Below are 26,535 nucleotides of genomic sequence, written 5' to 3'. Positions count from 1 at the left end.
CAAATCTGCCTTGCTGCCTGTTTAGATACTCAGTAAAAATGAGCATTGTGCATTAGGATAAATGTTACCTTGAGAACTTTTATTTTTGCTTTGGTCATTGCTCATTTTGACCGGTCTATAGCACCTGCTTCTCTTACCAGCATATCTGTTTACTTGTCTGTAGTCTCATTTTTACCTCTTGCCACCACAGTGATTGGGCTTCCTTGGTGGCTCATCTGGTAAAGAATCCGCATGCAATGCAGGAGGTCTGGGTTTGATCCCTGGGTTGGGAAGATCCCCTGGATAAGGGAACGGTTACCTACTTCAGTATTCTAGCCTGGAGAATTCCATGAACTGTGTAGTTCATGGGGTCACAAAGAATTGGACACGACTGAGTAACTTTCACTAGTGGCTACAAGCTTCCATTATTCCCTCAAGTTCTTGAATCTCTTTGGCTCCCCTTTTCAGTATAGTATCTTCACTTATAACTTAAAGAGTAAATAGAATCCTAAATGATTTGCATGTCACCCATTATTACCTCCTTGCTTCTGTGTGAGATGATGAAATGGTCTTTTCAACTTATGGTCTTGGTCTCATTCTTCCCCACGTCTTTAAGCACCTTGCTCCATCTGTCCCACCATCCCTACCAACCCCTCTCATCTTTAAAGCCTCTATCACCATTTTTCACTCAGCCCTTACTCAACTTGCTTCTTCTAGGAAGAAAGAATACACATACGTCACACACCTGATAAGATCCGTAATATACAGTTACCTTAAGTATTCACTCCTATTTCTGCCTTATTCTTTAAAGAATTTCTGAAAATCTCTAAGTGAAAGTGAAAGTGAAGTCGCTCAGTTGTGTCCAACTCTTTGGGACCCCATGGCCTGTAGCCTACCAGGCTTCTTGGTCCATGGGATTCTCCAGGCAAGAATACTGGAGTGGGTTACCATTTCCTTCTCCAGGAGATCTTCCTGACCCAGGGGTTGAACCCAGGTCTCCTGCATTATAGGCAAACACTTTACCATCTCATTTTTTTCTACTGCCATTCATTTTTTAACTCATTCAATTCAAGCAGTTTGTTCCCCGCACTCAAGAAAGTATCCTCTAAACACTGGAAACCTCATTGCCAAATCTGACAGACAGTTCTTTTATACCATTTGACCCTTCTATGAGATCTGATACTGTACACCTTGCTTTTCCTTTCTTGAAATTTCTCTTCAAGCTTCTGAAATGCCACTTAAACCTTTTTTTTTTTTTGCCTTTAGATATAAAGTTTAGATTCTGGTCCTCTTCAGGGTTTCATCTGAATCCCTCCTTTCTCTTGCTGAACATGTCCATAGGTGATATCACTTACCTCCATGACCTCAAGTACTCTCATGGGTCATTTCTGACTCCCTCTTTTCTTCTGACCACTCTGCCTATGTTGTTAACCACCTTAAAGACACTGCCACTTGAATGACAAACAGATACCTCAGTTATTAACTGAAGTATTATTTTTGCCCCAAAACTCTTCTCTGCCTATTTTCCTTACCTTTGATTATTACGTACAAGATAGACATTGTATAGTCATGTTTGACTTCTCATCTCCTTTATGGTCAAAATCCATGTTGAATCACTGTCACATAAATTTCTAATTTAGTCCTTTTTTTCTGTCCTGTCCATATTGCCAGGGTTTTTGTTCAGGGTCATTCTTTCATTTATTAATTTATTCCATTATCTATCTTTCAACAAATTCTTATCAAGTGCCATGAATGACTGTATCTGCTGTGCTTTCAGTTATGTCAAGCTCTTTGCGACACTATGAACTGTAGCCCACCAGGCTCCTCTGTCCATGGAGATTTTCCTGGCAAGAATACTGGAGTGGGTTGCTATGCCCTCCTCCAGGGGATCTTCCCAACCCAGGGATAGAACCTGTGTCTCTAAAGTCTCATGCATTGGCAGGCAGGCTCTTTACCACTGGTGCTACTTGGGAAGCCCTAATGGCACTATGCCAAGGGCTAAAGATGGAGCTTGTAGCCTGGCGGGAGTTAAGAATAAGTAAATTACAATACAGCATTATAAAATCTAGATAAGGGAAAGGCAGGTTTGATGTATTAGCACTTGGGAGAGTTCCTAATCCCATCCTACAGGGCAAGAGGGGCATTGGTGAAAGCATCCTAGAAGAAGTGTTTCCTAAGATGAGACTTGAAGAGACGGTAAGAGTTAACCAGTTGAACGTGAGGGCAGAGGTGTTCCATAAGAGAGATCTACGTGCTGAAACCCAGAGTAGAAGAACACATGGCCAGCTTCAACAATTCATGCAAAGACAGGATGGCTGGAGCCTGGATTTCTAGGGAGGTGATGGCAAGTGTCAAGGTGGGAGAATTAGGCAGAAGCCACATCATGCATGGCTTTTAAGCTGTGCTAAGGAGTTGGTCTGTTTTTAAACATAAAAAGTGATATAATCAGACCATCTTTTTAGAAAGAAATCTCTACTACATTGGGGAATGGATGATCAGGGATAAGAAGGGAGATGGAAGATCAAGTAATAAATACAAGCAAGAAGTGATACTGCCCTGGGGATAGATACAGGTGGACATATTTAAAATACCTGAAGGGAGGAGTTAGGCATGATGGGAATGTGGGAATGGAGATAGGATATGGAACGGCAGAACAAGTATCATGGGAGTAGATGGAGGTGCCAGAGGTCTATCCAACTGCTCCTTTGTAGTCACCCTTTTCACCAACCTGTTGGCGCTGGTGTGCCCGAGCACACAGTTCTCTCTCCGTTCCCTACACACCTTCCCCTGGTGGTCTCATTCATGTCATGGTTTTTCATACCATTAATATGCAGACAGCTTTCTAATTTAAGTCTCTAGTCCAGATCTTTCTCCTTAACTCCAGGGCTCAAATACCCAACTGCAAACTCAGTATCTCATTTTGGGTGCCTAAGAAGTATCTCAAGCATGAACAAAACTAAACTTCTGATCTTCGCACAGCCCTGCCAAACTTGCTCCACCCTCCTGCTCCTCAATATCTGTGACTGGCAGAGTCATTCTCCCTTTACCAAAGCCAAAATCTTTTAGCTTATTCTTGACTCCTTTTTTTCCTCACACACCTCATCTCCAAATCCACCTGCAAATCCTTTTAGCTCTGTGTTCAAAATATGACCAGAATTCAGTCACCTCTCATCATTTATTCTTTTCTCTTGGCCTAGGCGACTGCCATCACTCACCTGGACATTACGGCAGCTTCCCAATCCCTAACCGGCATCATGTCTGTTTTAGCACTATTCCACCCCCTGCCACCGGAAATCCCTCACACCTAGTCAAAGTGATTCTATTAAAATATAATCACTTCCTTGTTCACCACTCTGCCATGTCTTCACATTTCACTCTCCAATAAAAGCTCAAGACTACAAGGTCCTGCTTGCTCTGATTCTTTGTCTTTGATATAATCTCTTAGTCACTGAGGTACAGGCTTATTGGCCCTGTGCTGTGCATTCTTCATCCTTTGACGCTGGTTTGTTTTTTTTTGCCAGTAACATTCATCAACTTCTTTTATTCACATTCTGAAACTGCTTTACTTGTTGAGAACACTTAACAAACAATATAAATACTTTTCGCATGGAGCCCTGCATTTTCTCTCAACACTTATTCATCAGCTTCTAATATACTACATGATTGATGTAACTGTTTTATGTATTTGTTGTCTGGAACCACCTGCCACAAAGTACATTCCACAACAGCAGGCATGTTTGTTTTGTTTACTGATATATCCCCAAACATCTTGCATATATTAGGTGCTCAATAAATATTGGTCAAATTTAGTCTTAAATAGCTGTTGAACAGGACTTCCCTGGTGGCTCAGTGGTAAAGAATCCACTTGCCAGTGCAGGAGACACGGGTTCAATCCCTGATCCAGAAAGATCCCACATGCCTCGGAGCAACTAAGCTTGTGAGCCACAACTATTGAGCCTGTACTCTAGAGCCCAAGAAATGTAACTGCTGAGCCCGTGTGCCCTAGAACCCATGCTCCGCAACAAGAGAAGCCACCGCAACTAGGAGCCCATGCATCACAACTAGAGAAAAATTCTGCACAACAATGAGGACACAGCCAATAAATAAATAAGTACTTTCTAAAAAATAGCTGTTGAACGTACAAAACTGATGCTTGAGAGATGGACTTCTGGACTCTCTGAACATAAAGAGGTGAAGATACAGATCTAGGAGTCTGTGCTTTATTGGAAGTCTTCATCCTCTATTGCCTGGGAAGATGCAGTGACCTTCTGTTACATCTTCTGGTCCCTAGTTTCTTTCCCCTCCAATCCATTCACCACAGACACCAAAGTTGTCGAATTACAGTTATAAGTAGGCTGGTTTCCATGTCTTGATTAAAATTTCCCAGGGGTTCTCCACTACTAAAAGAGTGCAGAGCCCTCAGCAGGATTGTAAGACTTTCTGTGATGTGCCCCACTTAACCTTCCAACTTCATCCACACCCAGGCCCAGCCCACACAGCTTCTGTGCCAGTTACAGCATCCTAAACAGCCCTGCACATGGCACCTGCGTGGGTGTTGTGTCTGTCCAGAGTATCTGTCTCCTGCCTTGACTGTGCCTTAGCAACTCCAGCTTATCCGATATAGTAATATCTTCACTCTGAAATACTCTGTGGCCCATCCTTTACCGTAGTTAGCTCTCCTTCCCTATATTCCTCCAGAGATGTGCACCCATCTGGAATGCACAAACTAGAGGGCAGTGAGTGGGACAGGAGGCTGGAACTGCCGACCAGTGGGCAGCATCTGTATGGTTAGCAAGTTTTTTTGATATCTTGACCTCTTTTCTCTGTTTCTCTCCCTCAAACACACATACACTGCTCTGAATTATTTTTCCTTGATCAGTTATATAAATGCAATCCTGAGCACACTTGTTTTTAAGTTGTCCTAACCTTTTGGTTTATTGATTTTTCAAAGATGCAGAGTGTTTACTGAGGTTCAGATATTGGATTCAATTCTTACTTTTCTGTTCTGTTCTATTTTTACGAGGATTGCTTTGTTTGGCATTCTTAATTTAAAAGTATTTAAGATTTCTGTAGAAGGTTTTATTTGGATCTTTTATTCTCTGATTATTGATCTCAATGTAGTGATATTTACATGCTTTTTTCTCTCAACACAGAACTGCGTTACGTTTACACAAGGAATCCACATTTATACAAAATGTGGCCAGTTTTGTTATTTCTTCTATTCACATTATTTTCTTATTTTCTAAAAGCTTTTTTATACTTTGCCTGAAAAGAAAATGTTATATACTGACAAAATTCACCTTGAAAAGTGTCCCTGGTTCACTTCACCACCAGAGAGTCTACCTGGTAACTTTGATTTCCAGAAAAGTTCTCATGTGTGAACAAAATAAAATTCAGGCTTACCCTAAGAACTAAGTGCAAATAGTGGTAAAGGAGGGCACCTCTTCACTCGACCACTCCGTATTTCAGGGTCGCAGCCTGGCCTTTGGCATCCTTATGTGTCTCCTCTTTTTCTGTTTTCCCCTGGATGCTGCTCTCTCTTTATGTGACAGTGGCCATGACATAAATAGGTCCACTTACCACCAGCATTCCTCTGTAGGCATTTGATTTCTGCTCTAGGTAACACTGGAAGAGATTAATCAGTTATATAAACTCACTCGTGAGCACAGTTCTCCCCATTTGGAATTCACTGTCTTATACTGAGAGCATTTTCAACCACCGAGGGAGGGAAATGTCTGATTCATTAATGAGTAATGTACCAGCTTCCTCTCTGTGTCTCCCTTCAGTGGTTCACATTCAGACCATTCAGTCAGGTTCATCCTAATCAAATCCTGTAATTGACTGCAACTGGAGAAGATTGCGAGGCTATTTTTTTAAAAATTTAATTCGTGTACTTAGATGTTTCTCAAATGTGACCTGGGGGTTTGAGTTATTCAGGATTTCTGGATTAATTGAACAAAATCTGATAGCACTTCTGCACAATCTGAACTATAAAATTGCATCTTTCCATTAGGCTGAAAAATAATTTTAAATAGTTTTATGGAATTTCAAGAATCTTAGCACTTTAATATTGAAAGCTTAATCTTCATATTTTCAAGGGCAGTGAAACATTCTTACCTGACCTACAGCTTATTAATGGGACAAAGGCTGTCCATCAATTAAGACACTGACAGTTCAATGTATTTTCTGAACAGGACCTTTTAATGATATGCACAATGATAAAACAAATGTCCATTTATTCTTAATTCCCAGAAGTTGAATACTTTCAGCCATTCTTAAAAGGACAAAGATATTTACTAACAGAGTAAGACTATGTGAAGGATAGTCTTGAGAATATAATGGAATTCAGTTCTTTTTATCTTTACTAGTATCATATCAGAGTTGAACAATGATCTCAATCATATGTTACAGCTGGAAAATGCAAGTTGGCTTTTTCTTGTGCAATGATTCAGTCATTTTCAACTTTTAAAATGTTTATTGGAAGAAGGGATACAGTATTAGATAAAAATCTGAGTAAGAGCACTATTTGGGTCTCTTTCAAAGAAACAACATTTGTGTAATAATCAGGAGTAATTGTTTAGAGCAGCCACCAAAATAATATTTATAACACATTAAAATCATTTTGTGCCATGTTTCTTTTCTCCTACAGAAACCTACATATGAATTTTAATAACCTTTTTATTATAAAGTATGCAAATAAATATAGGAATTCTTTTTCTGTTTCAGAAATTTCATGTCAGTGACAGGTTGCCATATAGACTGTAATGAGCTCACAAATCTTTTCCTTGATTTTTAGGGGAAAAAAACCTTTATTTTATATGGTTATATTTTCATAGGATCTTTAAAACCACCTGTTATGAACAGGTTACCTTGATAATCACTTTGAAAACAGCATATTTTAGATACACAGCATCAAAACATCAACAACAACCCCCCAAAAAAGTATGCACTTTTGCAACATGTGTGTGCTATAAAAACCTAAAAAGTACTGTTCTACTCCAACTGATAGATAGGTTTGGCCAAAATAGTTTCAATCTAAGTTCTGTTAATAAAAACGGTAATTATTCCCTTATTTTTCTCCATTTGCTTACAACTCATATTGTCATGTAATACACATTCATGGGACATAAGTATACTAAAATTTTATTCATTGTTTAATATGAAATTCAATTTAAGCATTCTGTATACTCATTTGCTAAGCCTCAGTGGTGATGTGGATTTACTTTTCTTTAAAGAGGTAAAATAATAGTTCCTTCCTGGAGAAGGCAATGGCAGCCTACTCTAGTCCTCTTGCCTGGAGAATCCCATGGAGGGAGGAGCCTGGTAGGCTACAGTCCATGGGGTCGCAAAGAGTCGGACACGACTGAGCGACTAACACACATACACACACACAATAGTTCCTTGTTTGTTGTTCTATGTTAGTGTGGAAAGCCCTTACAGTGGCCTTTGTCTTAGAGTACAATTTAAGAAGGACTTCAGGAACTTGAAATAGCTTGAGAGGAAAACCGCAAGATGGCCAACGAGTAGAAAAATAAGAAATAATACTATTTAAACTGTGGATAAGAGGGCTAAGGTGATGAAAGAGTCGGCAAGTATTTGGAGTGGGCTCACCCAGTGGACTATGCCAAGTTCCTCATTTTTGATGAGGGTAAGCAGAAACTGGCTACACAGCTTAGGAAGATGAGCATAAAAGCAGCATTTATTGAATGCCAAATTCCAGTGTCTCATAATTTATCTTTAACCCTCCTGTCCAACCCATGGATGTGTACCCTTATTATTCCCATGTTTTAGATGAAGAAACTGACACTTGGAGTCAGAAAGTATGTAAGTGGTAAAGCCCGGATTCACATCACATTGAAGTGTGATGACACTGAAGCCCGTACTCTCTCCACTACACATGCCTTCTTCTCCAGAAGGCTTATGAGTTATTGGGAACAATGTTGTCAAGCAAAATAGTCTGTAAATATTAGACATAAAATGAAATCATGTGTGTTTTGACTCATTTAAATGTGGTCATATAAAAGAGTAGTCATGTGGGGAAAAATCATGAAGACTCCTTATGTGCCTTTGACTTACTATTAGAAATCATCGTCAAGGTAGTGTCTGGCTACATTAGAAAGGATTTTTGACATGCATTATTTTATCTTTCTGAAGTCAGTTTTAGGTTTTTTGATGATAATAACACTTAAGTGTTAAAACTTTAGACCTAAGAATTAAATGTTCCACAAGGCATGTTTTAAAATTTGCTGTTTCAACAATCCAGTAGATCTGTCACTTTTCAAGTTAGGTTGCACATTTAGATTTTCAGCATTTATTTTACTGTCTTCAAATCCACAGACTGTACACTTTTTGGGGATAGAAACTCTCTATTTATACAGGGGCATGGTATACAATGGGAGCTCACAAATATTTGATTAATATTTGATAAGCTATGACTTCATAAGTAATGAGTGTTTATAAATATAATATTTTAAATGTCATCAGGAATCTCCTATTAGGATCTTCTTTCCTGGACTTTGTTTTTATGGGCACCCTTTTAAATTAATGGAAATAATATATAAATGTAGAAAGGGCTAAGAATTTTCCCTAGTATTTCACTGTGGTAAGTCATCCTGGAGAATTTAGCCATGACTGTTTTTATGACTGCAATTTCCTTAATACGGGACTTCAGCCATTTTCCATCATCATAAATCCCTTTTATACACTTAAAAGCAGGATTGAAGTGTTTTCTAGCTTTTTATATCCTGACTCTTCACTTAGATACATTATTTCTATCTTTGATAGAAATATTTCTATCAAATACATTATTTCTATTTTTATGTTAAATTCTAAAGGAGATCAGCCCTGGGTGTTCTTTGGAAGGAATGATGCTAAAGCTGAAACTCTAGTACTTTGGCCACCTCATGCGAAGAGTTGAGTCATTGGAAAAGACTCTGATGCTGGGAGGGATTGAGGGCAGGAGGAAAAGGGGACGACAGGGGATGAGATGGCTGGATGGCATCACCGACTCGATGGATGTGAGTTTGAGTGAACTCCGGGAGTTGGCGATGGACAGGGAGGCCTGGCGTGCTGCGATTCGTGGGGTTGCAAAGAGTCGGACATGACTGAGTGACTGAACTGAACTGAACTGAAATATTGAGGTAGAATTTGAAACTATAGAGCAGGATAAAAGCTACTACAGCACCTCAGAAATTTTAACTAGAAGATACTTTCCAAATGCAGATTGAAATATTTAATTATTCAAGTAAATAAACAATCTTTTCCAGTTACTCCAGTTACTTGAATATTTTATATAAGGCTGCTTTTGTGCACTTGAGTTTGAATTCACAAGTTTGTAGAATCTTCAAGTGGACATTATTTGGTCAAGACTTCTTCAGGCACAAGAAATAAAATAATCCCAATGAAACTGCTGATAAAAAAAAGAGAAAGAAAGGAGGAAAGGAAAAATTTACTGGTTCTCATTAGCTGAAGAAGACCCAGTAGAAATGGATACTTCAGCAATTGCACTAGTGACTTGCCTTTCTCCATGTCTAGAATGTTCTATCCCTTGGGTCATTTTCATGCCAAGGCAGGCTTTTTCCACCTAGTGACAAAATGGTCATCAAACACTACAAATGAACATCATCCTTAGGGCTGGTGATCTTTAAAAGAGAGAGAGATCTCCTCCCAGTATCTATGCTGCTGCTGCTAAGTCGCTTCAGTCGTGTCCGACTCTGCGACCCCAGAGACGGCAGCCCACCAGGCTCCCCCGTCCCTGGGATTCTCCAGGCAAGAACACTGGAGTGGGTTGCCATTTCCTTCTCCAATGCATGAAAGTGAAAAGTGAAAGTGAAGTCACTCAGTCGTGTCCGACTCCTAGCGAACCCATGGACTGCAACCTACCAGGCTCTCCTGTCCATGGGATTTTCCAGGCAAGAGTACTGGAGTGGGGTGCCATTGCCTTCTCCGCCCAGTATCTATATTAAGCCCCAAAAGACTCTGGCTGCCTTGCTTTAGTCACATGCTCACCCCTGACCAGGCTCTGGGTCAGAAGAATAGAATTCACTAACAGACCAGCCTGGTTTGCAAGCTCACCTTCAGGTGAGGAGGTGATTGACGGCCCCATTAGATAGGGGAGAGTTTTCAAAAGAGTTGCCAGTAGTAGAGAGAGTCGGGGCTGTGCAAGTAAATACAGAAAATTTTTTCAAAATATTGTGCCTTTAAGTCTTTTCCAGGAAATACAAATAATTTGAAACAGTCCAAATAAGCATCATATTTTTTAAAAAAATATAAATACACTTATAAAAACTAGATATCATGTTTTTCATATTTTAGATAATATTTTATCCTCTTTGAATCTCTTTTTTTTTTTTCATAAAAACATGGGATTTTTCCATTTTCCTTAAAAAAATGTGAGCAATGCTTATCTTCTAAGAAAACATTCAGATTAGAAGAATTTATATAATGGATCGAATCTTATAAACTATAAAGCACTGACTATATAGTTATAAAATATTATGATTTCTAAGAAAATTCCTAAAGAAAGCAAATTTACCCATTTCAGTGTTTTAAAAGTGTCTCCCTTACAAAACCTGTTCCATAACTCCTGTCATATTTTTTCATGAGGCATCAGTACTTGCTTACAACATAGGGGCTTCCTGTGGCACAGACAGTAAAGAATTTGCCTATAGTGCAGGAGACCTGGAGGCTGTCCCTGGCTTGGGACGATCCCCTGGAAAACCAAATGACTACCCACTCCAGTATTCTGGCCTGGAGAATTCCATGGAAAGAGGAGCCTGGTGGGCTGCAGTGCATGGGGTTGCAGAGTCGGATATGACTGAGTGACTTTCGTAACACAGGCATATGCTTTGAGACAAGTTTTTGTTGATGAGGACAGTGATGGTGATGGTGGTAATGGTGATAGGCACAGGTAGTTAATAAATTCTTAGAGAATTAAGTGTATTTCTAGATTTCTAGGGCATGAAAAGCCCAATGTAAGCACGTTTCAATATATGAGAAAACTAGAGGTAGATAGATGGCATACAGAGTTGAGTAGGTGGTATTACCTTTAGGTTAAGCTAGTATTTGTAGCTAATAGAGCAGTCCTCTTTAAAGGAAATACCCCTAAATACCAAAACTTTAATGACAAAGGTACCATTGAGATAATCACTCCCAGGAAATACGTTGCCAGTGAGATTATCTTAACTATCAACTAAAAAGGAATAAAGAAATGTTTTATGAATGATTCAGTTTCACCTGCTATGTGCATGACATTTTAAGAGAATGAATTAGTCAGTCTGTTTGAATCATCTTTACGTGTTCCTTTTAGTAAGGATCTCAAAGTTGGTTAAATGGCCAGCACTATTTCAGAAAGAAAGAAAAAACAAACAGTAAAAAGACATTTTATATTGAAAGCCTGATCCAAGCATATCACAGGAAATAAATATATCAAGGCAAAAATATATGAAAGATGAAAGTATTTCTGGAGTCACTCCCAACATAAATATTAAAATTGCTCACACAGCCTGATCTGGCAGATGATAGGGAAGAAAAAGAAATGCCAATTCAATGGCACTGGAGTAAAATGTAGAAAAACAATCTCAGAGTTTAATATTATTAGAGTTGAATATACTTCAAAAGTTCATCAATTCAACCCAGGGGTATGCTTGTAGGTATTTAATAACCATCCCTCCATGGGGGGAGAGCTCTGATTTGTAGTGTTTGCCAACTTCTATGGTGTAAATACTTCCACCACGGCCAATGTCAAGCTACCAAGATGAGGTCACTGAACATGAGTTGCGAAGAGATGCACATGATAAGCTCCCATTAGCTGGTTCCAGAGGACTCCATTACACAACTTGTTAAACACTATAATTTTGCAAATAAGAAAGCAGCTAAAGCCAAAGGAACTGGGTGAATGCTTTGGGGTCGTACAACTATGTAGCTGTACTGCCACAACTAAAACTCAGGGTAATGCCCCCCCACCCCATGCTGAGCTTCACTACTGTGAATGCATTGTGAGGAAAGGACCATGACTGATTGATTGATAGACCTGCCTGACTCCCTTAACCTGGTTAATTTTCCCTTGTGGGGCTCCCATAGACATTTCCATGTTGAGTTTAAATTGTCGCCTGTTTGCTTCCTTGACTAATCTGAGATCTCACTGACAATTTGAAAGTGTTTTACTTATTTTTGTATCTTCAGCACTCTGCACAGTATCTGGAATACACTACATGGTCGAAAAGTATTAGTTGAGCACATGAACAAACAATAATTGAGATATTTATTGGCTTACTGTGTGCCAAGCACTGCTTGTAGGGGTTTATAAGCATTCATTCACTGAATCCCCCTCTCAGAGTGACCATCACAAGAGACAGGTGCTATAATCACTCTGATATTTCAGATGAGAAAACAGATGCTCAGAAAGATTTACCCAAGGTCGCACAGACAGTGAATGGACTCAAACCCTGCAGTCTGTCTCCAGAGCCTATGCACTCACTCACTCAGATGTCAGTTAACTGGCAGCATCATCAGGGTGTATAGCTCAGCAACATATATTTCCAGAAGTATTCCTCGACTACTTGTAAAGGACGCAAACATTTCCTAGAGAAGATCCAATCTGACCAATACACACCATTGTTAATGGGGACCTTAATTAATTGGAATGATGAGTAAAACAGGATGTTTGTTTTCTTTTTATCTGAGGAGTAAACAGAAACCCATATTTTAATTTAAAATTCTGTTGTTGACATGGGCCCTAGTCCTATATTTTTGCTTTAATAAATTTTTTAAAAAATTAACCTTTCTTTGATTTCTCAACCTGAAAAACCACGTCACTATTTGCTATCAAGAGAATGTAAAGAGAGTATAAGAGACTGAGTTACTAACTCCAGGGGAATTCTGCATTGTTTTTTCCTTAAATAGATTTTTTTTTTTCCTCCTTCCCTACTGGTTTTCTTATGATTTGCCATCTCACTAAGCAAGATAACAAAGAAACCTGTTAATGCATTTGTATATTTTCTTGGGTTCTAGTTGATTGAGGTTTAGTATCGTGAAACACTTACCTACCAACCTTAAGATATGAACCTGTTTTTTAAACATAATATAATACCTCAGATTTTTTAAAAAGTTTTGAAGGCTCCCTCAAAAAGCCTAGAAGAAAAAAGTCATTCTCACTCCACACTATTAATGGGCATCAATTAAGATGCAATTTGGTTGTAGTGCTTTTTTTGTTCTTTTAACAGTGATATTTCATTTATATTCTTCCCTTATTGTTTTTCTAGAGAAAATACAGTGATAAATTATGTATTAGACTAATATTTCCATTTTCAGGAGATACAGTGATACCATTTTGAGAAGTGCCTTTAATTTTTCTGCATAATATATTCTAGAAGGTTTAGGCACTTATTTGTAGTTTGTATTATCTTCTAATAGGACCACTTGTCTTGAATGCTTTTCTTAACAATCCTTGCAATTCCCACCACCAGCGCAAAAATTTTTCTAGTAAATTTCCAATTAAAATTACATACAAAAACAGCACATTTATGTGTGTTTATAAATATATGTACACGTGTAAGAATCATATCAGTTCAGTTTAGTTCAGTCGCTCAGTGTCCAACTCCTTGTGACCCCATGAATTGCAGCACGCCAGGCCTCCCTGTCCATCACCAACTCCCGGAGTTTACTCAAACTCATGTCCATCGAGTTGGTGATGCCATCCAGCCATCTCATCCTCTGTCATCCCCTTCTCCTCCTGCCCCCAATCCCTCCCAGCATCAGAGTCTTTTCCAGTGAGTCAACTCTTTGCATGAGGTGACCAAATTATTGGAGTTTCAGCATCAGTCCTTCCAATGAATACTCAGGACTGATCTTGAGAATGGACTGGTTGGATCTCCTTGCAGTCCAAGGGACTCTCAAGAGTCTTCTCCAACACCACAGTTCAAAAGCATCAATTCTTTGGCACTCAGCTTTCTTCACAGTCCAACTCTCACATCTATATATGACCACTGGAAAAACCATAGCCTTGACTAGACGGATGTTTGTTGGCAAAGTAATGTCTCTGCTTTTGAATACGCTGTCTAGGTTGGTCATAACTTTCCTTCCAAGGAGTAAGTGTCTTTTTAATTTCATGGCTGCAATCACCATCTGCAGTGATTTTGGAGTCCAAAAAAATAAAGTCTGACACTGTTTCCACTGTTTCCCCATCTACTTCCCATGAACTGATGGGACCAGATGCCATGATCATAGTTTTCAGAATCATATAGTTATATATATATATGTATACACATACACACATATGCTATGTAACTGAGCAAATTGCTTTCAAAGATGAGATCTCTTTTTGATACTTGGAGCAGTCATGTGAGGCCATTGGACCCTGGGACTCAGAGGTGAATGAATGAATTGCCTAAAGTCACACAACTAGAGAGGGAAAGGGCCAGAACCAGAGCTCTGTCTCGCTTCTGCTCCGATGCACTCTCCCTCTTAGCTCAGGAAACTGTTTCAGTGTTAGTGAAGCATTCAACAGACTGTACAGGTTCTTGTCAGCCAGATGTGGGACTGAATCTGGTTCTGACTGTGTGACTTTGGGCAAGTTTGCTTGCCTAGAAATGGAGAATAGTAATGCTTCCTACGTCACAGGGTGTTTATGAAGAGTATATCAGAGGTTCAGCAGAATGCCTGGCACGTGGTGTAGGCACTCAATACATGTTATTGTTATTTTTACTATTACATGTTTTATTCCTTATTGAAGCTCTGCCTTGCCCTCTGTAATTTTGTAGCCTTTAAAGCCTATATCCCCTAATCAGATGCCTTCATTTGGATCCTGAAAATCATTGTATCCTTAACCTTTCTTGTTTTTTTTCCATATCTCATGAATGTGAAGAGGAAGTCATATACATTGTGTCTTATCTTCAGGAAGCCCTAAAAGCTACTATACAATCCTTTCTTTCATTTCTTGCTGACCTCAGATTGCATGCCCTGCTGTAGATATTCTAAACTTTCTCCTACACCCTGAAGTCAGTCCTTGGTAACTCCTCTGTATCATCAATTTCAGCAGATGATCATATACCCTAATTTATTTTTAGATATTGAGATCATATGCCCTAAACTCCTTAAATGTCCCTATATCTTTATCTGACATCTCATCCTCTCCTGCTGTCTCAGAAAGAGAGTCTTCTCTTACATTTCAGGGCTCTTGGAAATGCCTCATTTTGCTCTCTTGGAATGTTGATCAAGTACTTTTATCTCCCTCATTTGCCCTTCTTGTTTTCCCCACTTCTCTAGGTTCAACTACTTGTTTTTCTCCTGACTGTGTCACATACTCTCTCTTGTACAAATGGCTCTCCCACTAGAAATTCCCATTCCTCGTTGTCCTTCAGGACTCAACTCCAGCATCATTTCCAGTATGATTGTTTGCCCTTCCTACAGACTGACATAATTTCTGTCAACCTTGTGCCTCTACCAAGTGACTGTGAGGTTTGCAGGGGAGGTACCATGTTCTGTATTCCCAGCATCTACCACAGTGTCTGGCCTTTAGTAAATACCTAACAAATGTTAGAAGGAAAAGAGACCTACAAATGAGTGTCTTTCCTACAAATTAAAGTCCCCTCAACCCTCACTGTCCTTCCTTTGACAAGCATTCTACTTCCTCATCACACATTCCCTTTCAATTCAGTGTCTGACACCACTGTTGAATCTACTGAAAGTACTCTTGTGAAGGTCAACAAGTAGCCTTTGTATGATTATATCCACTTTCCTGACCCTTTCACCCACCGTCTGTGACACAGTGCAATACTGGCTGTCTTGACATCTCCCTGAACTAACTTACCTCCCTTGACTCCTTCCCTAGTTTTTCCAGTGTGCAAATAGCCAAGACGTGGTTCATTTGTCTTCTCTTCCTTCACCTTGTCCCTCCAGGAACATAGTCATTCTTGTTATTAACCATCACCTCTCTGCGCAGAGTTTGTTTCTGTTCCAATCACAATCCTATTTATCCCACTAAGATCAAGTTCTGGAGTTTCATTCTTTCTAATGCAGAGATGGCAGATACTTGGCACCCATGCTTCTGCTTGCCTCTGTCTCGTCTAAGAGGGATATTATTTCACCCAAGACCAGTTGCACTACTTTCTCAGTATGAGCAGGCTTCTCAGAATTTTCATTATACTCCTCTGTCGCTTGGTACTAATGCTCTGTCGCTTGGTACTAATGCTATCTTGCTTGGAATCTTCATTCTTTTACTCACCTGCTTACTGGTAAACAGTGTAAAACCTATTAGTCATCCCTGTAGTAGATCATTTTCACTCATTTCTCAACAACACATCAAACTCAACATGTTTACAGTCAGCTTATCATATTCTTCGATCGTTAGCCTAACTTCCTCCTGCTGACTACCCTAGCTTTGTAACTTGTTCCATTCCACTTTTTCCCAGATTACACTGCTTATCCTTTACCTTGTCTTTTGTGCTCCACCAACTTAGGTGTCAAATCTTATTTATTCAAATAACTCTCACTCATCCCTTCCTTTCTATTTTTGGGGCCACCATTTGCTTCTGGCCCTTTTTACCTGGTTGTGGGCTATAATACCTGTCATCTGGCCTCCTCATTGCCAGGTTCTACCTGCTCTAAGTCACTTTGCCTCCAGATCAATCTACCTAGAGTAAAACCTTGCTCATATGACTCTCTACCTCAGAATCCTTCAGTGACTTTCTATTATCTCCTAAATAATGCCTGTAATTCCTGTCAATTGGGTAAGATAAAATTATCTTTGATTTTGGAATCAATAAGATTTGGATTCAGGTTCTGGCTACTACACTTATCTGTTCTGTGACTTTGAACTTACTGTTTAATTTTTATTCACTCATTTATTCAACATATATTTATTGAACACCTTCTTTGGTCTAGGCTCTATATGAAGCCCATGAGATGGAGTGATGAGCCAAACAGGCATTGTCCTTTTCTTCTGGATCTCAAACATATTGGACTTGTCCATATTTCTCATGATCATAGTCATCCCAAGTACAGGCCATACTTTCCTCTCTTGATGCTTTTAGCTTCTGGTTTTTGCTATACAGAAAATCATAATAGCATGCACTATAGTAATTTTCATATGTGTATCATATCTCAGCTTCAGTGTAAGTTCACTGAAGGGTAAGTGCCATGTCCCATTTCCCAAACTGCAAGCACAGAGCCATGCACAGTGAATTCTGTTGTGTTTCTATGGACCTCGAGTTAGTCTTTGGCATAATTACAATGCCCAGTATGTTTTTGGAGACTCCTTTTGTCCTGTTAGAATTTCACATTTTTTAAAATGAAGAGGAAGTAGTAGCCATTTGGTTTCTGCTTCTAAGACCTCTCTTTTCCAAACCTGCCTGTAACTATTATAAGTAGAACTCACAATGTGCACCTTCAGTTTTTAAAACCTGAATAACAAGTCCACTCATGCTTCCTAGTAGAAATACTGTCCGTGCACATAAAATGGAATGTTAAAATAACGTTCTTTTAACTAAATAGCTTTTGACTTGGTAATGAACAATATGTTGTTTTTCCCTGAGAAATAATTCCAGCATTTTAGTCCTAAAGATTATATTTTATACATTTTAAGCTTGCTGTTTTTACATTCCCAGTGATCTTACATTATTAAGTTAAGCATTTGCCTATCCAAAACAATAGGTCAATTATAGCCAAATTATAACCATACCTTTTCTCTGCATACAAAATCCTATAAACAGCATGTGATCATATTGCTTCTAGAATTTATGATTGTTTTCTTCCAAAAGGAAGCTAAATTTAGCTTAGTAATTCTACATGCTCCCAAGGAAACAATGCCTGCTGTGATTTGTAGAGTAAATGAATCTGAACCACAGTTCCTTTACTTGACTAACTGAGAAAGTTTAAATATCACCCTAGTCATTAACCACAGATATTAAACCACATGAAACAACCAGCAAGGGGTTAAGAAAGAAATGTGCTATTTTTCTGACTTCACTGCTGAATGAGTCTAACTTAGTTGTTGTATCGTTCTTAATACAGAACATTGTTTGCATCTTATAATGGTTCTCTAAAATTACTTGTTTGTGGCTTGAGTTCTAAAATTAAAACTATGTAAAGTCATGTCCAACTGCACAATGCATCTTTATGTGAAGTCAGCTAGAGTTTTTTGTTTTCACTCAATGTAAAAATTCCAGTTAGGAAGATTTGTTTCTAACAGTCTAACTGGTATAGTTCTCGCAGTTTCTTCTTCTTTGTTTCTAATGACAACTAAACTGCTCTCGCCTTGAACGTCTTTTGGCAGATAAAATTCTCACCATGAAGGCCCCTGCTGTGCTTGCACCTGGCATTCTTGTGCTTCTGTTTACCTTCGTGCAGAAGAGCAATGGGGAGTGTAAAGAGGCACTAGTAAAATCCAGGATGAATGTGAACATGCAATATCAGCTTCCTAACTTCACTGCAGAAACATCCATTCAGAATGTTGTTTTGCACAAACATCACATTTACCTCGGTGCCGTTAACTACATTTACGTTTTAAATGACAAAGACCTTCAGAAGGTTGCTGAGTACAAGACTGGGCCTGTGCTGGAACACCCAGATTGTTTCCCATGTCAGGACTGCAGCCATAAAGCCAATTTATCAGGTGGTGTTTGGAAAGATAACATCAACATGGCTCTGCTTGTTGACACGTACTATGATGATCAACTCATTAGCTGTGGCAGTGTCCACAGAGGGACCTGCCAGCGACACGTCCTTCCACCCAACAATACTGCAGACATAGAGTCGGAGGTTCACTGCATGTACTCTCCTCAGGCAGACGAAGAGACCAACCAGTGTCCTGACTGTGTGGTGAGTGCCCTGGGAACCAAAGTCCTACTGTCTGAAAAGGACCGATTCATCAACTTCTTCGTGGGCAATACCATAAATTCTTCTTACCTTCCAGATTATATATTGCACTCGATATCAGTGAGAAGGCTAAAGGAAACACAAGATGGTTTTAAGTTTTTGACAGACCAATCCTATATTGATGTTCTACCTGAACTCCGAGATTCCTACCCCATTAAGTATGTCCACGCCTTTGAAAGCAACCATTTTATTTACTTTTTGACGGTCCAGCGGGAAACTCTAGATGCTCAGACTTTTCACACAAGAATAATCAGGTTCTGTTCCGCAGACTCTGGATTGCATTCGTACATGGAAATGCCTCTGGAGTGTATTCTGACGGAAAAGAGAAGAAAGAGATCCACAAAGCAGGAAGTGTTTAATATTCTCCAAGCTGCATATGTCAGTAAGCCTGGGGCTCAGCTCGCTAGGCAAATAGGTGCCAGCCTGAATGATGACATTCTGTACGGGGTGTTTGCACAAAGCAAGCCAGATTCCTCAGAACCAATGAATCGTTCTGCTGTCTGTGCATTCCCTGTCAAATATGTCAATGAGTTCTTCAACAAAATCGTCAACAAAAACAATGTGAGATGTCTCCAGCACTTTTATGGCCCCAACCATGAACACTGCTTCAATAGGGTAAGTCACACAGGTTTCCTACTTGCAAATTATGAGGCACATGTCAGAATAGGTACCAGCCTAAAAGTGTAATATTAATAGCATTTAGAACAAGATGCTTAATTGTAGGTGTTAAAGGCTTTTTTTTTAATGAGGTCCCATTCTCTTACTGATGTATGAATTGTCTGTATTCTTGGCTTTACTTAAAGAAACTTAACTAAAAACAAACAGAAAACTCTTCTAGAATGTTGATACATTAAACATTTTTAAGTGCACTAATATGCTTCTCTGAATTAATTAGAAAACTATAGAGGAAATTTTTGCTCTCAGATTCCTCCTTTGGATCTTGGCTTCAATGCCTGAAGTCCTACTTGAATGGGCATGTATCTACCAAGTTCTGATTTGGTGCTTTTCACCTGGTTGACATTCGATGTCTATAGATATAAATATTTTGATTGATGATTGTTTATACAACATAAAATGGTATTTTCACAGGAACTGTTAGGGAAATTCTTTGTTGCTTTGATTTAAATATAGTAAAGGCTACCAGTTATACCCAGAGGATTTATCCTGCTGGTCATCAGATCATTTAGGGCTAGCATCAAATTGAGAGGAAGAACATCAAATTGGGAGTCCATTGTGGCCTTGCGCTTTCTTGGTGGGGACCCAGATTTGAACATTACAGACTTGCTATGCCTCCTAACCTAAGGACCACTATGATCATAATTGGATGAAAAAATGGTATAGCTTTTCTAAAGACACCTGACTTTGAAAATGTACATCTCCCTTACTCTTAACAGTTTTCAGTCTAAGTGGTAAAGGTTATAATTGCAAGCAGGAAGAACATTACACATGTCCTTGATAAAAGGAAGTATATAATTTGCAGATGGGTACCAAGGACATATGAATTCAGAAACGTTTGTTTTACTTTTGCTGAAATGTCTAGGATACTTCTCCAGATGGAAACTCTACGTAGTTTATTTATAAAGTTAGAAAAATGCTTCAGAGAAAATGAATCCATCTTTCAGTGAACTAAAGCCATAACTTACTTCCTTTCCTCTCGAAAGTCTATGAATATACATAATATACATACATATAAATTCCAACTAAGACTTATTTCTCCCTGAATACATTTTAATATGTGTGGCAAAATCTGTGAGAAGCAATGGGATTGCTCATGAGGCTACCCCTTTTCCTTACTAGAAAATGCAAAAGAATGAAAGGAAACAAAAAACCTTTCAGAAACCTGGGAATTAGGAAATAAAAGTGTAATATTAATAGTATTTCAGAGAAAACACTTTTCCTGCATCCAATAAATTGCTTCAGAAACACAAGTTTAGAAATGAGTCAACTGGAAATTCCTGCAGGGCCTCTAAAGCACATGACTTTGTTATTTAAATCTTGTGTAAATTTGTTGAAAACTAAAGAGACTTTACCTTACAAGGATATATTGATATCTTATCTCTTTGCTTTATTTTGTACATTTCAAACCCCAGATATAAAAGTATTTATCAATTCTAGAAATTCTCAAAACACAGCTGAACTTTATCCTACCCGTTTGACATTTTTAGTGTTCCAAGAGGAACAAAAAGGCAGGATTACCCAATGAAATTCAGGTCAGTTTTATCACCCAGGAAAAATGCCCAAAATGCACCAACCACACCTGAAACTATTATCACTCCCATTGCAAAAATTCTTGTGGGAAACAAGATGAAACTTGCCAACATAGTCTTCTCACAAAGGAAGCCAACTTTAATACTAGCCAAATTCCATAAAGACAAATACCTTCAAATCTCTTCATTTATTTGCCTGTTTATCTTTTCTGGTTACTGAAGGTCAGAATTCTTCCAAGAATGAAACTACCCACGTTCTCAGTTTTCATATACCCACCACAGAAGGACCTCAGGTTGTTCCAGTAACCAGCATACAGACATTTCCCAGCTTCATCTTAAAATGAAGGCACCTAGAGCCATTACTCACACAAAACCAAATGATTTACAGGATCAAATTAGTTTGGAAAGACTCTAAGCAACACAACTACTCCATTTTGTCTTGGCAAATTTACTTGGCAGAGATATCAGGTGACCCAACAATTTCCTGGAACTGAGTTTTTATTTTGGCATAACATTTAGTGAGTAGATACATATATTATAGTTTTGTTATTAACATGTCTAATCGATCAGATCTTTATAGAGGAACCATTGTGTGCTCTGTGGACAAAGAAAGCTGCAGCGCTAACTTTCCACTGAGGCTTTGAGAGCATGTTCGCAGCAGCAGGGGTTTTCTGGCTCTCCTTGAGCTTCTGCCCTGTACAAACTGTATCTCTATCACAGGATCAGACAGAGCACCAGGAAAGGGTCTTTTAGGTTTTAAGGGTCCAGCAGCAGTACCAGACCTGACTTGCTTATTTTAGATCATGTATTATGTTGCTTTTTCCACTCTCACATTTTATAAAAGTATATGTGCAGACTTTCATATACATCTTCTCATACTGATGACATCACTAAAACCCTCTTTCGAGTTATCTGATAGTTTCCAGAGCAGGTTGTCTTCACCTCTTAGTTATTTGTACTTCAAAACTCGTTGATTCCTCATATGATGCTGTTTCTGGAAACTTATCCCACGCCACAGATATCCATTCATGTACTATTAGTGTTGACTATTAGTTCTTCATCTTTATAGTGTAACCGTTTTCTTTGTTGCTTTTGAAAGTGACTGCTAAAGGGTTTGTTCACAGTGATTTCTACCTTTTAGAATTATGAGATTCCACATCCACAAATAATTAAATCTTTGGTTAAAAGTCTTTACTGCCCTTTTTACGCATTCATCATTCAACCACTGTAAGCATTCTAAATTAGTATTGATTGAAGTTGTTTTAGGTTAATGTGTGTTCCCTAAACGGTACATTGTTATTCAACATAAAGTAACTGAGAAAATGCCACATAATCTGGAGACTTGGAAAATCCCCAAATTTGGGCATTAAAAAAAAACCCTCATCTTCTATTTTGGGATAAACTATTAAAAATTCACTCTAAGCACATTGATTGGATATCCAACAGTGTCATATAAGAGATTTAGTAACATGACAGTTATTCCAGGGAAAAAACTAGGATCAGTATACATTGGCCTAATTTCTTCCAAATAATCAATATTGAATAAAGGAATGTTTTGTCCTCAAATCAGCAAAGATCCTGTTCCCTAAATTACAGTATACTTATTAACAGAAGTAGAATTATGTGTTTGGAAAGATTTTTAATCAAAGTTGAAATGAAAAAGGGGTCTTTGAAATATCTCTCACCTATCTAAAAAATAGTTATGACATTATACTTTCTCTTGCAATACCAATATCAAAGTTTTATTTTACATATAAGCATTTGAAAGAACATAAATAGACTTGTAGCAAATATTTTTACCAATATCTTGGTCATCTTAATGACCAGTGATTGATCATTTAAATGGGAAAAGCATGCAATTTGGTGTCAGAGTCACCTGGTTGGAAGCCCTCGTCTCCTATGTGCCACCCGTGTAACTTCTTCCACATTACCTAATTCTTAGAGCCTCAGTCTCCTCATTTGTAACATGCAGATAGCAATACCTACTTCTCAGGCTTTCTATAAAAACATGGGATAATAAATATAAAGTACCTGGCACATAAGATAATCATAAATTTAGCTAGTTGGGAGGCAGCACAATCTCATGGAACAAGAGATCTGGATTCAAACTTGTACCCCATGATTTTCTATCTGCCTGTCCTGAGCTGCTGCTACTGCTAAGTCACTTCAGTTGTGTCTGACTCTGTGCGACCCCATAGACAGCAGCCCACCTGGCAAGAACACTGGAGTGGGTTGCCATTTCCTTCTCCAATGCATGAAAGTGAAAAGTGAAAGTGAAGTTGCTCAGTCGTGTCTGACTCTTTGCGACCCCATGGACTGCAGCCTACCAGGCTCCTCCGTCCATGGAATTTTCCAGGCAAGAGTACTGGAGTGGGTTTGCCATTGCCTTCTCCAGCCTGTCCTGAGAGCATATTTAAATCCAATGAACCCATTTTCCTCCATGCAGGACTATGGTATGGACAAGTGCAACAATGTTTATAAGAGGCTCTAACTTTGTCCTTGGTACATTATAAGTAATAGCTCTCATTGTAAGGGGTATTTGTGTAAAGAAAGTCAAATTCAAATTACTGGATTGTTTTCTGGAAGAGGCACATTCTGGTTCTATTGCTCTTGAGAGTCTTTTACTTCCCTGGCTGACTGTTATGAGTGACCACCTCTGTAATGTTTAATTTGTGTAAGTCCTCCTGAATACTTAACAGTTTCAAAAGGCAAAAAGGAGATATGGGAGTCGTGGTGGTTTGGAGGGTGACGAGAAGGACAACTGGATCAGAATTGTGCTGTGTAGTCAGTCTAGAAGGTATAAGGTGCTCCTTTCCCTGACCTTAATTCTAACTTCCTATGGCATTATAAAGTACAATGCTTATGTTATGCTTAAGTTATATGTTCAAGAATTTGCAGATAATGAAATTTTAGAAAAAGTCAACCTCAAGGTTGTTTGTACCAAGCTTCCTTGTTTTTAAACATCATTTATACTCAAATTCAAAGAGTAGCCAACTGCTTCCCAAAATAAAGGAAACTTAAAGTAGTAATTTTCCATCTCCGTTTCAGAGTGCCAAAGTTAAAGGGTCACCACTCAGAGCCATCAAAGGAAGAAAGCAAAATGATTAGAACAGTTTTGAATGAAAACAAAATCAAAACAAGATGCAAACAAGGGGTAATAGGAATAGGCATAAAAATAAACATATGGTGATGTTTCTTTATTACTATTATAAAGATGATAGATGAGTAAAATTGGGTTACATTTAAGTTGTAATGGAAGAAAATAATTGCAGCCTTCCATCAGGAAACCACAAGGACCATTATTGATCTGTCATCCTCAGGGCATGTCTCATAATATTTAATAAAATAAACAAAGATTTATAACTCTTTAGGCTATATATCTATAATCTCCCATACCACACCATTTGAACTGGAAATGTGGAGTCAGTGTTACAAGTAACATCCATATAATTATACTGGTTTGGCATGCTTATTTAAACAGTCTAGCACTCTCAAGAGAACACATTTCGTATTAGGGATGAAAAATGTGAAGTCAGATTTCAGGGTTTTTTTACTTCCTGTGCTTCAAAATGAGAGAATGTTATCCTATATGTAAAATGCTATTGAGGATTCTTCATTCTAAACACACTAAACGTCTTGGCCATATGCCAAATGTAATAGATTACCAAAGCAAAATCTTGCAAGAAAGAAAATCCTTGACATCTAAGGATTCAATCTACTTTAAAAAAAAAAAATCTAAGTAGAAATTCTATACACTTGATTCCTTTCCTTCTGTAAACTCTTCTTTATTGTCTCTCAGGCTCAGGGAGTTGCTGCTCCCTAACTTAGTTGAATTTTCCATGTTGTCTGTCACATGAAATGTACTACATTGCATTATTTTATTAAGAGGAATTTTAAATTATTTTCTTTCCAGAATTTTGTAACACTGAGATCACAGGGCATACCATTGGGGTATTAGAAAACATGTTACAGAGTGAGCCATTAAAGATCTTGGCTTTTTTCTCATCCTCCTGATAACCCTTCTTTAAACCATTTTGTAGTTTATTCGCAGGTAGGACGGGGGAGCCTGGTGGGCTGCCGTCTGTGGGGTCGCACAGGGAGCACACCCTAGGAAAGAATGAAAAAACAAAGACATGACGTTTGAAATAAGTTAAACAAAGAAACACAGTTAACACTGAGACTATCACCAAAACTGTAAATAGGTTTAACCTGTGAATTATATCAATTCAGAATGTGACTGACAATATTTCCCACCTGTACATGGGTATTTATGCGTTAACTGTGTGACATGCATTATAAATTAATTCTTCATTTTTCTCAATGTCCTTTGAAGCAAGTTGTGTGATCTTTTATTTAAGTAGTTGATTTCTACGTGGAGATTCGCTTCATTAAATTAATTGAGCAAACAATAAGGAGTTCGGGCAAAAAAATAAATCCTAAATTTGGTCTTTGAAAAGTTGAAGTGATAATAAAATTCTGAAGCTACAGCTCTGGTACATACATTATTGCCATACCACCACATGATTAGAGACTTCTAAAAGCATATGAGACTTCACATTTTGATAAGAATATTCACCTCCTTGAGTAATCATGGATTTTTTATTCCACATAATGTATCAAATTTTTGAATGTTACATCCTTCCTTCAGACTTCTGTCTTATTGATGACATTCCATCCTGCATTATTATCTCCTCTAATAAGAAAAATGAGGAGCTGTCATAAATTGGATAGAAGACCCACCAGGAATTTCTGCCGTTGCTTATTCATAGGTTGGCACAGATACTGAGTCAGTGGGCACCCGGAGTTCAGGATGACTCAGTGCCCAGATATGTGCTGTAAGTCACATCTCCAGTGTCCAGAGAGGGCTGCAAAGGGCTCATTTATCAGGGAAATGAACCAAGTGTTCAGCTACTCTTGATATCATTAATACTCCTTTTATTTTTTAAAAAATATAATAGTGAATGTGGTAAATGATTCTAGGATCCTGGATACATTCCAGTCTGCTCATTATGCATTCTTCCTCTATCTAAAATTGTTCATTTGCATATGAATGACTTGCTAAGTAAAAGCCTTGGAAAAGAGGCTTCCTGCACTTCACCCTAGACCTAGGCTAAGGTAGAGCAGATAAAGTGTGTCTTCCTTCTATACTGCAAAAATACCTCATACTCTCTTGTTTCTCAACAAGAGAAAGAAAAATATATTATAAATGCTTGCTAATATAGAATAAGGCTTGTTTTAACTATTCTTGATGTTCAGTAATGGAGGTGTTTTATGAACAGTATCTAACTATAAAACAAAAAAATAATTAATTCAGACTAAAGTCTGACTTCAGTTGTTTGATTTGGATAAATCACCAAAATGTTCATCAATCAAAGGACATTAAAATGGTGATGTTTCAAATGATGCTGTAGGTAAAGGCATGAATTGAGGTCAGTTTTGATTTGTAAAGCATTCTCTTCTAGAACTGATACTACAA

The 26,535-nt window shown here is 38.3% G+C and overlaps 1 protein-coding gene across 3 annotated transcripts in view; it reads left to right on the top strand.

Moving 5' to 3' along the window:
• MET (MET proto-oncogene, receptor tyrosine kinase) overlaps window positions 1-26,535 on the top strand; it is a 114,713-nt gene that overhangs the window by 12,274 nt on the left and 75,904 nt on the right. For all 3 annotated transcript variants that reach the window (XM_061414039.1, XM_061414041.1, XM_061414040.1), the window contains exon 2: window positions 18,251-19,467. In XM_061414039.1, the coding sequence (XP_061270023.1) occupies window positions 18,265-19,467 (1,203 nt within the window). In that variant the 5' untranslated portion in view covers window positions 18,251-18,264. The remainder of the gene's footprint in view (window positions 1-18,250; window positions 19,468-26,535) is intronic.

Source organism: Bos javanicus, chromosome 4 (assembly GCF_032452875.1).
Source record: "Bos javanicus breed banteng chromosome 4, ARS-OSU_banteng_1.0, whole genome shotgun sequence".
Classification (NCBI taxonomy): domain Eukaryota; kingdom Metazoa; phylum Chordata; class Mammalia; order Artiodactyla; family Bovidae; genus Bos; species Bos javanicus.
This window is presented reverse-complemented; position numbering and strand designations above follow the sequence as displayed.